This window comes from Heterocephalus glaber, unplaced genomic scaffold (assembly GCF_053883595.1).
Source record: "Heterocephalus glaber isolate CG9 unplaced genomic scaffold, H.glaber_assembly_v1.0 deba00000546, whole genome shotgun sequence".
Taxonomy (NCBI): Eukaryota; Metazoa; Chordata; class Mammalia; order Rodentia; family Bathyergidae; genus Heterocephalus; species Heterocephalus glaber.
In genome coordinates, this window is record NW_028258147.1 from 12,061,015 (window position 1) to 12,074,063 (window position 13,049).

At 34.0% G+C, this 13,049-nt stretch overlaps 1 protein-coding gene across 3 annotated transcripts in view; it reads left to right on the top strand.

Moving 5' to 3' along the window:
• Nucleotides 1-13,049, top strand: part of Wasl (WASP like actin nucleation promoting factor) — a 67,822-nt gene that overhangs the window by 33,298 nt on the left and 21,475 nt on the right. For 2 of the 3 annotated variants that reach the window (XM_004856421.4, XM_021237543.2), the window contains exons 2-4: nucleotides 6,583-6,717; nucleotides 9,047-9,133; nucleotides 9,364-9,460. In XM_004856421.4, the coding sequence (XP_004856478.1) occupies nucleotides 6,583-6,717; nucleotides 9,047-9,133; nucleotides 9,364-9,460 (319 nt within the window). Of the gene's footprint in view, nucleotides 1-4,878; nucleotides 4,945-6,582; nucleotides 6,718-9,046; nucleotides 9,134-9,363; nucleotides 9,461-13,049 lie in introns of all 3 variants that reach the window. The other variant, XM_021237542.2, reaches the window with a different exon arrangement.

A 13,049-nucleotide genomic window follows, 5' to 3' on the forward strand; every position in this document is an offset into this window, starting at 1 on the left:
CAGTCTCCATCTACTTTTATCTTTTAAGATTGTGCATTAAGTAGGAAATGCAGAATACATTAAACCTTGCCATTTGTAGTTTTACCATCTGTAATTTTGATTGTTTGCAGGTAGTACTAAAAGTCTGTACTGTATACAGTAATTTACAGTTTTTTTAAATGTATGAATTTAATATGCACCATATGAGACTGTTGTGCAGTTGTGAGTACATTAGTGAATGAGCCCTGGTCTATATGTCAACACACTGATAAAGTTGTTTCTTAAATGGTCTCCCCTCCTCCCTCAAAAATATGTGCTGGTAATGAAAGTGAGGTTTAAAAGTTTTATGGTTTGTAATTTTAAAATGTTGGTAACGTTACTGGCAATTTCAAGCATATGTCCATTTTAACTAGAATAAAAGAAAAAGCTGAAACTGCCTATTACAGATATTATATCTTTTTAGTATTTTAAAACAGTTCCCTACATCTGTTACCTGTAAACCACCTTATGACTTTGTGACTTAATCTCAGTTTCTAGTGATTCTTTGAATTCAGAGGGTAGTTAACTGGTATCACTGAGACTCACTCATGAAGTTACTTTCAGCTGGCAGCTGTAGTGTTTACTGGACACTGAAGAACAGGTAGATGGCCTAGGACCTTGCTCTCCATGTAATCTTTGATCACAATTTTTAGGGCAGCAGTTGACAAGAGGGCTGGCAGCAATTTGCAAGTACTTTTCAAACTTCTGCTTACATTTACTGATGGCCTTTTGGTCAAAGCAAGTTACAAGATAAATCTAGTTAGTGGGGAAGGAGTATATGTAAGAGTTTGGATATTGAGAGGTATCAGGTATCATTACAGGAATGATGTATCACTGTACCACATCTCCAGTCCAAGCTTCCCAGACTCTGTGTGTGTGTGTGTGTGTGTGTGTATATATATATATATATATATATGGCTGTTTATCCCTCCAAACCAGAGTTGAGCAATATTTTGCTGTTACGTTAACATCAAGTCTATACATTTATTCCATGTCATGCTTCTTTCTCATCCCCCAACCCACTCAGTTCCTAAAACTTCCCTAGCAATATCCCATCATAGAGCTTTGTTAATATGTCTGCTTAGAATGCTATTTCCTCTCAACTTCCTTCCAACCCTTTGTGCACCTGACTCAAAACTTTCTACACTAGATTTTTTTCTTCTCTGTTTTTTAAATTTTTAATTTTTATTAGTACATGTTTGCAGTACGTCATTATTACATTGATCATGGGGAGTTAGTACACATACATAACACATCTTAATTCTTTTTACATCCCTTCCCCCTCCATCTCTGGTTAGATCTTAAATTTTTCTATTAAAGAATTCATAGTAGTTATTAAAGCCTGTCTTATTGTACTGTATGTTTTACAAGGGTGATATCTAATTCATCCACTTTCAGGCCTATCCTCACCCCTATTTATCACCATCCTTCATACATAACTAGATACTCAATAATGAGCAAAATGTCAGAAACAGTAGAGGTTATTTTTAGATATATTTAAAAGAGACATTGTGTATGAACCTGATACAGCAGCTGTTTTATCTGGATCCATTTTTCTACACTCTTGGTATACTGTTTGTTACTTTTTCTTTTGTCCTCTGTCTCCTCCATTTCTCTAGTTTGTTTTAAAATTAAGTATTTCTTGTGGAATCTTCACTGTATTCTTTTTAACTGCTACTGTTTTGTTTTCCATTTCTTACTGTAAAAATTACCAGTTAATAAGATTCTTCCTTTTCAAGGTGAATTTTGTACTTTCTTTTCCTAACTTTTACTGATACCAGTCAGGAGTTGTTGTTCACTGCCACATGTATTGTTTTTAATTCCAGTTTCTGTTTTGGGTTTTTTACATTGATGCAAACTGAGGTGTTGTCATGCTTTTAATTGTTTAGAAAACTGATCTTTGGGTCACTGCAAAATTAATTATAGAAATTCAACCAAATCCTTTGTGTTTCTTTGCCTTTATGCTTCTTTTATACCATGTATGTCATGGGATGGGTCTGAGGGTCCTTGAGGCTGAAATAAGGAACTTAACCCACCCTTTTAAAGTAAGTATGCAAGTTCACTGATTTCCGACTTGGGAAAAGAATTTTCAGGACACATCAGGAAAAGAGGTGCAAGAAGGATTTGGTAGAGGTAGATAGAGGACAAAGCAGATGCATAGAGAAATGAGGCTCCTTACAAGCCAGGGTAGGTCACATTTAAAGGCTTCTTCAATACTGGTGATCTTGGATGTGCACTCTCAGTGTCTGCCAGCTTACAGTGCAAGCCATCTGCATGGGTTTGAAATGGAAATATGTGTGTGAAGATAAGACATGCTGTCCCCAGTGCAGCTGCTTTCTGGGCTGGAGGAAAAGGCAATTTGCAGGTGAAAAGAATTTAGTTCCCCAGGAATTTACAGGTTACTGAAGTTAAGCTATGGTTGTCCCCAGTGCAGCTGCTTTCTGGGCTGGAGGAAAGGGCAGTTTGCAGGTGGAAAGGGTTTAGTGCCCGGGAATTTATAGGCTATTGTAAAGGGCCTTTAGAAATTTAGTATGTCTCTGTAAGGATGGAGGGAGGGGAGGAGGTCACAAGCTAGGAAGGCCTCCAGAACCAGGAAAAGAACTGGTCTTGAGGCTGCAACTTTTCTTGAAAGTACAATTTTAAATTCTCAATTTCCTGGTCATCTTTCTACCTAGTTTTATTTCTTCTGTCCTACCTCATATAGACTAAAATTTTACATTCAAGGTAATAGTGAGTTACTTCATGTGAATATATCATGAATGCAGCTAGGAGCACATTTAAAATTTAGCTTTTGTGGAAGAGAAAACTTAAGAGTAAGTTACAAACATCATGTCCGTTACATTACTTTTAAGGTATACATTCTAAAATCAAGGTCATTCTTTTATCTATTATCATACTGTCCTTATTAAAATCAGCGAATGCAATTTTTAATTAAACAAATATTTGTTTACTTGTAGACAAAGTATAGTTGTAGTGAAAGTAGATTTTTAAAATTTTCAGGTGCTTAAAAGAATTAGCATCTCTTATGGATAAGAAATTAATACAGAAAAATTAATTTTAGGGTAAGATTGTGGCATAACAGTAACACAAATACACAAAAAATGTATGGTTTAGAAACATAAAAAGCAGTCATTTCAAGCTAATCAGGAAAATACTGAGTTAGTCCAAAGTCAAACCAAAATAAAGTAAAAGTGCCCTGCCAAAGGACAGTGGGAGGGAACTCACTTCCTCCCTCGTGTTTTGTCCTTGACTATGAATGTGAATATGTTATTGCAGTTACTCAGTGCTGAACTATCTGGAATGCATAAGACATGATGGGTTCTCTTTCTACAAAAGTTAGTACAGTACCCTTTTCTCCCTTTTAATTATCAAATTTTAATCAACATTATTGGGCTATTAAGAGTTTTCCCCTCCTAAGCACTTCTCCTTAGATTGTTTTTCATTAATATCTTCTTGATTATGAAAGACAAGAAGTAATAGAGTTGATTGGTTGTAATTACTTTAAAGGAATGGAAAGAATGTTTTTTAAAACTTAATTAAGATACTGTCAGTCTAGAGTTCGCAGGATAGTTATTGGTTTTTATATTATCTGACTTTTAGATATTTAATGTTAACATGTACAAGTTGCTTGTCATTTACTCTCCTTCTGAATTAATAAGAAAAGGCTTTACAAGGTATTATGATGTCATTTTCATACTTTACCACTTAAGGTAAGGAGTAAAATAGACATACTTAGAAAAAATAATATTGTAGCAAATTTTTAAAAGCTAGTAACTGAAAATTATTTATGAATAGTTGGGTTTTCTTTTATTATTAGAATGAGGTTTATAATGAATGCCAAACCATGTCTGTGTGAAAACACTATAAAATAGTTGGGAGTCTTTATTTTTTAAACAGATGTTTTAAAACTTTGTTTTAAATTTATATAAACGTTTATATGTAGATTTTTAGTTTTCATTCCTTTGCATTCACATATATATCCAGATGATGTTTTATGTTAATATTTGGCCTTTTGGCAAGGGGATTTTCGTAATAGAACTTCAGACTCTGTAAATAGCACATTTTTCTTTTCTTTTGTATACTGTTACTTCTTGATTTCTGGTTGAAAGTAAAGTAGGGAGATTTTTAGATCTTTGTCTTGGGAATCTAGTTTCTTACCATGCTTTTCTTTTTAGAAAGGAATACATTTGAAAGCTCTATACTGAAAGCACTAGCATTTATATGAATTTTCATTAGAACTTACATTTTCTCATCTGATATTTTAGTTCTTGAGCATGGTATTTGATTTCTTTAGTTAATTACGTGTAAAATCCATGTGCTAAGGGCTTAGAGGCAGGAAGCCTATGGGGCTACCCTACCATCTTGCAGTTGAGCCCTTGGCAGAAGAACACAAGTATATCTGGAGCAGGCCAAAAGTATACCCACTTTTCTTCAATCTCTGATTTTAAACTCAGCATGCATTATTCACATTTTTCATGTTTCTGAGTTTTCTTCATAATTTTTATTTTTGGTCTCTAGGATCTAACTCAAGACCTTGTACTTGCAAGGCAGACATGGCACCACTGAGCTAAATCTCCAGCCAGATTTTTTTTTGGTACTGGGAATCGAACTCAGGTACTAGTGCTTGCCAGGCAGATGCTGTGCCACTGAGCTACATTCCCAACCCTCTGTCTTCATAATTTTTAATAGCTTTTGTATGCATTTTCCTTCTGCTTTGTGTCCTCATGATTGGGTATAAAATTCAAAGATGTACATGGTTTGTAAAAATTAAAAACACAGCATTATACTTTGTTATCTGGGAAAATCTATTATGATTTTTTGATCCCTAACAGTTTGCTGATTTTACATTTCTGATTTTAGTGTGAAACAAGACTTGTATATATTCAAAGCAATTCTCTTATCAAAAGAAGGCAGTCCCCACACACAGTTAAGTAAACTCAGAATTTTATCTCCAAATTTTAATGTAGTTTACCACGATGCCCAAATTTTTTTGAACTGAGGTACCACAATTCTATCAGCTCCTGGTTTTGATTAAGTTAATCCTATTTTTTTTTAAAAAACAGTGATTAGTATATATTCATAATATTTTCTTTTTATATTTTTATTTAAAATCACTTTTTAACTTATCTAAATTGTTTCCTTAATTTTTAGTTTAGAAATATTGGCCCAGAAAAAATGATTATTGTTTGCAGAGGCTTTGTAAGAGCCCTGTCAGTAAATGTGTATACCATTTTTTACAGAAACAGATTAGTTACATTCTGAATTATCTCATAAGAGAAACAATTTAGAATAAAATGGGAGTTTCCATTGTTTCTTGATAACTTGTACTAGGTGGCAACAAGATACCCTAGAAAACCCTAATGCCAAGGATGTCTATTGCATGTAATGAGTTAGCCTCTCTCCTGTGCATTTGAAAGGGTTCTAATTGGGTACTACTTTTAGAGAAGTCAAGATAATAATCACTCAAATTATTTTTCATATCTTCAGTGTAGCTTTTAAACCATGTAGGTGTTTGTGCACATCACTTAAAATTCTCCCCCCTCAGTTTTACCATTCTTAAAAAATATATTTTAATCTGTCTTCTGAAAGATAATACATTTGAATTATTTAGCACCAATAATTAGTAACTACAAATCTTGCTTTCCAATTTGACTCATTTCCTGTACTATAGTGTTTAATTCATTGCTTAAATGTTGTATTGATCAGCTTTCTTATTGCTGAGACCAAAGTACCTAACATAACCAATTTAAAGGAGGAAATGGTTTATTTTGCTCACTGTTTCATAGGTTTCACTATATGGTTTGTAAGTCAGGAGCATCATGGAAGGAAGGAACTAGTAGAACAAGTCTGCTCATTCATGGCAGTAGGAAGTAGAGATGGGGAAGAGCTGGAGCAAGAAATACACTTTCCAAAGGCCCACCCCCCAGTGAGCCACCTTCTCCTCCCACTAGGCCCCACCTCCTAACAGCACTTTGAATAAGGAACTCATCAATAAATTAATCCATTGATGATGATAGCACCCCCTTGGTACAGGTACCTTCTGAACGTCCCATCTCGGAACACTTAAGTCTTTAGATTCTCAGAGCTAAATCCTAACAGATGTTCACTTTATTGATATAGTATAACATAAAAAGTAAGAATATAGCATCTGAAGTCATATATTGCCTAGACTGGAATTTTATCTCTTATCGTTTACTGTGATATTGGGCAAATTACTAACCCTCTTTAAGTATTGGGTTTCTCTAATGCAAGATGAGATTATAATAGCAGTAGCAGTTAAATGAGGTTATGTTTACAAATGCATAGCACATTTGCTGACACATTTGTCAATAAATGTTAGTTTTCAGTTATTTTCATATGATTATTATTTTGAAAAGCAGTGGCTTAAAATAGTAGTAAATGTATGTCATTTCCTTGTTTCTGGGAGCTAGTAATGCAGGAGTAGCTTAGCTGGACCGTCCTGGTTTGGTGTGCCTCATAAGGTTGCAGTTAGAATATCAGCAGGGGCTGTTGTCCTCTGAGTGTTACCATGAAACTAATGCCTGTAAATTTTATGCTTTGCAGACTATGTCTTCTGCAGTGGTACAGTTATATGCAGCAGATCGGAACTGTATGTGGTCAAAGAAGTGCAGTGGTGTTGCTTGTCTTGTTAAGGACAATCCACAGAGATCTTATTTTTTAAGAATATTTGACATTAAGGTGAGTTTTTGTCTTGCTTTTACTTTAAACTATAGGTGAGTTTCTGCCCCAATTATAATTTAATACAGATTTATTTATCCTGTATTTAATATTTAAAGTGCATTTAAAATAATAATCAGATAAAGATAAAGCTTGGTTTTAGATTCTGAAATACAGATATTGGGACCAAATGGGAACATATCCTAAGCCAAAAATGAGTACAGTAGTTTCTTATCTGTGGTATCGCTTTTAGTGTTTTCAGTTACTTACCATCAGCCGTAGTCCCAAGTATTGAATGAGAATTACTAAAATAATTCATAAAATTTATTACAATATGTTATAATTGTTCTTCTTTAGTATTGTTGTTAATCTCTTACTGTGCCTATTTCATAAATTAACCTTAAGTATGTATGTATAGGAAAAATAAAGTGTCTTGGATCTTAGATACTACCCAGGGTTTCAGGCACTGATGGAATATATTGGAATGTGTCCGTGGATGATGGGAAACTACTGTAGTTTCCTATTTTATCTCTTCACTGCCACCATCAATTAATTTTTAAAAAATTATTCCTTTTGATCTTGGGCTTTCCTTACATTCTTTCTTTTTTTTCCCCAGTGGTACTCTTTCATTACATCTTGTCCATTATAGATGAGTATATATATACATAGTCATTTCAAGGAACTGTAAAAGATTGTTTAAATTTTGTATATGCTGTTACTTCAGCCAAGTTTATAATGTTATATAATATCTATAAAAATGTATATTTTACCGATTTTCCTTGTTTTTTATCATCATAAGGATATTGAGATTTTTATAGCTTTATATTCCTCAGTTTCAGTTATAAATCCACATTGTCATAGATTGGATACTATTTGTCAGGTAGTAGTTATCTCTTATATGGTTAACATAAAAGTATTTTTTTCATTTTGCTAAGGTCAAATTTTCATTACATCTTTGGGCGAGCCTCCGTAGTTAATTTAACATTTACATGTGGCAGAACTAGAATGGGATTTTAATTATAGAAAATTAAAACTTACATTCAGTTGGGCACTAATAAGATCAGCTAGGTCATAGACCTTTTTATATCTCTGGTTTTTCAGCTTCTTAATTTAAATGAGGTTTAAGCTACTGCACTTTGTAAATTGGTGCTCATTAACATCTATTTCCACGTACCCTACTTCAGATGAGAGAAGCAGCATGCTCCTGTTACTAGCAATGGCTTACTGTGGCAATGATTCTGGGAAATAGGAACATAATCTATAGTTTGAAACAAACCCCAAAGTCATTGGTGGCAAAGGTGCCACAGTGGGCTGTTTGTATCATCAAAAGCTTGAAAAGATTTACCATCACTACTCTTAGGTGCTTTGATGTATTTCTCATCACTAATTAGAAGCATTGTTTAGAAATAGAATACAACTTCAGTGAGACTAAAGGAATTTTATTATAGTGATCATAATATGTCTACAATATATTTTAAAATTGTGATATAGATAGAACCTTGTATTGCAAGTAGAGAAATTATTAGTTTCTCTAATCACATATTTCCATTTGAAGATAATCACTACAGAATGTTTTACAATTAGCTGCCTTTCTTATGTATTTTTTTTTTTTTTTTGGTACTGGGGATCGAACTCAGGTCTTTGTGCTTGTGCAGCAGGCAGTGAAACCACTGAGCTAAATCCCCGGCCCAGCTGCCTTTCTTATGAAGGTTAAATATATTTCTTATACTGTGTCTTTAGATATAGGAATAAGCTATGGCTCTCTTATCTATAGTTTTAAACTTGATGTGTTTTAATCGTCAGTCTCTTTTTGCAGCTGATTGCTACTACTTATACCAGTATTTAACTAAGAGGCCATTCTATAAAAGTTAGGGATTTGAAGATTTTTAGTGAGCAGTACAGAGAAGGTGTATTTGACCCTTCCACAACTGTGAAATTGAGAAAAAGAGTATAAAATATTCCTATAATATTTAATGGTACACAGTCTAAGTATCACTGATGGAACTATGAATATCCTGTTTCCTCAATGTGACATTGATAATCTAATAATTATTCTAGTTATATATTTGACCAAGTAACTATATTCAGAAAGGCTTACCCATTATATATTAGCTTACTGAGCTAAACTCATTTGATATGTAGGTTTTATAAAAGAAAATGTTATTTGGTATTTGTTAGTTTGTCAAGAAGAAATTATTATTAAATAATGTGATATTAGCTACCTATTACAAATATATGTCACAATGTGTATAAAAGTTAATATAGACAACTATATTAATATGGCTTTGTTTCATTCTTAGGTTTTGTTTTGTTTTTGTACCTTTTATTTGAATTTTTCCTTTTTTTCTAGGATGGGAAACTTTTGTGGGAACAAGAACTATACAATAACTTTGTATATAATAGTCCTAGAGGATATTTTCATACTTTTGCTGGAGATGTAAGTCACATTTTCTTTTATTGCCATGTTGAAATTTCTTTGCCTTTTCTAATCTAAATTATTTAGAGCCCTATTGAAAGATTTAATTCAATTTACTATTTTATTTTTTTGAAAGAAGTGTTCAGTTTGTCATTTATCTGCTGTCATAGATTACTTTTGTTCATTTTTGTTAGATAAAGCTAACTTCTTGCATTTTGTTGTTTGCGCTCTCTGTCATGGAAATGTTTCAGACTTGTCAAGTTGCTCTTAATTTTGCCAATGAAGAAGAAGCAAAAAAGTTCCGAAAAGCAGTTACAGACCTGTTGAGCCGGCGACAAAGGAAATCTGGTAACACCCCCATTTTTTTCCTTTTCCTTTTTATAGTTACTTGAAATGGCCCAACTTACTAAGTTTCATGGGATAAATGTAATCCATTAGCTATTTTCGTACATGAAGTTTTTTTGAAACCCAGCTATATTCATTAATTTACATTATTGTCAATGGCTACTTTTTTGCTGCAACACCAAGACTGTATCGTCTTGAAAGCCTGAAATATTTACAGCCTAATCCCTTCCAAAAAGAGTTTGGTGATCCCTGCCTCACAATATTTTTATTGATAATTCATTTTTTCATATATACTGAAAGACTCATTCCAGTAATTTTTTTATTGATAAAATTCAATGTTTACCGAATCTAAGTTTTGCAGTATTAGTGGCACTGTGACTTAAATTTACCAGTTTTATTCTTTGTAAACAAATACTGTAGGCAAGCTTGGGAGCAAATAAGTAGAATTGCAAACAAGATTTGTAAACATGGCCTTGTTTCTCTAAGGAACTTAGTGCACAAAACAACCATGGCATACATAAAAAAATTAGAGAATGATGAAGTATAGTGTAGAACTTTAGATTAATTGGTATAGAATTATTGTTTGACAAATGTACCGGACTTTGGTCTGGTAAAATGAAAAAGGGTGGTTAGGAAAGGTGAGTCTCTCCAAAATCATATCTTAAAGCAGATCCGTTTCATGAAGGATGATATTTGGGAGTTGAGACTGGCAAACATCCCTCAGAACTAGGCATGCCCTTATACTCTCTGAAGTCTTTCTGTACTTCCTGGAGTACATAGTGCCCCAATTTGAAGATCATTGTAGTCAATCTTTACTAACTAGAGAGAATGGGCCAAGATAAGGAAGACACTGAATCTGCAAAACAGATGCAAAGCCTGTCTTTCATTTTACACATCTTTATTATTTCTAGTGAATTCTAAAAGGAAGGTGAGGTAAAAATGAAAATAGAGTAAACCAAGTTGTTGCTTCACTATTGCCATCTTACTGTCTTCTACTTACAATCAATGAATAGTAGGGATCTCCTCATTTTTCGGGTCAAAGGTATTTATCATTTGACTACATGCTAGAACAGGATTTAAGGCTCAATATTGAAACCTCCACCTTGGAATAATTATGGTTCAGTACGTATTTCGGTGTCATGCTGTGGTGCTAGGCCAAGGGCTCTCTGGGGCTCCTCGCAGTCAAAATGTGACACTTTCAATATACTTTGTTTACATGTGAAAAAGAATAAAAAATACTTTTTAAAATAAAAATAATTGGCTTTGAAATTGGTGGATAAGTTAAAGGTCTTTTACCTGGTATAGTAATTCTCTTATATAAATTTCCTAAACTTTAGACAGTGTTTCAGTGGTAGAAAGATCATAGAAGTAGTAGATCATTAGAGAAGCGGTTTAATCATCATTTGTACCCCAGCTTTTCATGCTGAATCAAACTCCATTTTCATCTTTCTACAATTTAGGTAGGTGGGTCCATCTTGTGGTGCAACAGAGTTTCATCTTTCTATAATTTAGGTAGGTGGGTCCACCTTGTGGGGCAACAGAGTATTTTATTTTTTATTTTTTCACTATAGCTGTGTAACTTTGGGAGCTGTCATTTTCTCTATATGCTTTCTCTTCTTTCACCTAACTAGATTCTATGTCTTAAACTGGTCTGTGATACAGTTTTTAGACATACCATTCTGAGTACTGTACTCTGAATGCACTGTAGGTATTATGTGTTTTTCAAAATACGGTGTTTAGATTTAAACTTTAAATGTAGTTTGAACTAGTACCATGATACTAAAACATTTCTGAATTTGATTAAACATATGTTATTTTAGTTCCCATTTTGTTTGATTCAATCAGTGCTCCTTTTCACATGAATGATTCTCAAGTCAGTATAAGTAATTTCTTAGAACTTACATTCTCAACTTTTACATTTATTTCAGTATATTTCCATACTTTATGTGTGTCATTCACCAGCTTAAGAAATATTTCCTTTCTATATTCAGAGATAACATTGCTTTAGAAACTGGGGATTAACAGTCATTGATATAGAGGGGACTTGCTCACTTTAAATGTTTCTAGAAGTTACTCCATTAAGTCCAAATAGAATAATACATCCACATTTCTCATTGCTAGGATTTTTAACTTGTCCACCAACTAAATACTGTTGATTTTGATTTGTGATTATTTATAAACTAATTATTATATCAAAGTTATAGGCATGTCTTAGAATTTCTAAAAATATTGTAATAAAGAATCTATAGAAATAGCATTTTAAAAAATATTCTTCAACCTCTTTTGAAATCTCTAAATCTGTTTAGTGTCTTGTTCTCTATAAACCTGATATGACTATGCATGTAGAGAATTGATAAAAATCATGGTTTTCAGTTGGGCGTAGTGATGTATGCCTGTAATCCCAGCAATCTGGGAGGCTGGCACAGGAAGACTGCAAGTTTGAGCCCAGCCTAGGCAATTAGCTACTTAGCAAAACCTTGTCTCAAAAAAAGGAGTGGGAATGTAACTGACTGCAAAGGCCATGCCACACCAAAAAAAAAAAAAACCAAAACAAAAACCTTGGCTTGCCTATGGCTTTTTATTTTTTGGCCTGTCCCAGTGCTCAGAGTTCCCTGGTTATTATAATATTCTTTGTGTTTTTTTCCAATAGCATGGCTTTGAAAAACATCTATGTGCTAATGACTTCTACAGTTCTATCTCAATATTATCCTCTCTCCTGACCTTCAGAATGTCTAGCAAAGGGGCTGGGATTTAGCTCAGTGGTTTCGCTGCTTTCTGTGCAAGCACAAGGACCCAAGTTTGATCCCCGGTACCAAAAAATAAAAAAGAATGTCTCCCAAATTGAGTGTCAGAATAGCTTCAGACTTAACGCTTCTGAACAGCAGAACACTTGATCCTAGTCATCTCTCAGCCCAGCCCTACCCCCAGTCCTTCTCAGACCTGTTCCTGCTCCACTGCTGCTCTTGCCTGTCTCACTAAAAGGCATTTGCCCTATGTCACCACTGAAGCTCTCTATGTTTCTTCATAATCCTATCTGTTGACTTTTTCTTCAAAAATAGTGTTGGACGTGACCATTTCTTGCTACCTTTGCCAGTGTCATCCAAATCCAGGCTTCCATTATGTCACCTGTCCTACCACCCGAGCTTCTTGGCTAAGCGCTCTGCTGCCACTCTGTCCCCCTCCTATCTCTTTTTTACGAAGTAGCCATTTAAACATAGTTGAGATCATGCCACTTGCCCTATTGACATCCCTGGGAGAGCGTTCTGTGATATTCAGAATAAAATGTGTAGTCCTTAACTATGCCGTATGCAGCCCTACATGATCCAGTCCCTGACCTCCCTGACTTGACTCCTCGCACTATTCTCCTTGCTTATTCCAGTCCAGTCTTTTTTCCCTATATTTGTATTATGACATTTCTAGTATTAGCATTTTTGTACATGTAAAAACAGTGTCATGTGTAAGAAATGATTTGATTTTTCTTTTTTATTACATGCTTGCTGTACATGAAGTTTATATTCATCTTAGGGAATAGGTACATATACATAACACATCTTGATTCTTTTTATTCCCTTTCCTCTCCCCACCCACCTCC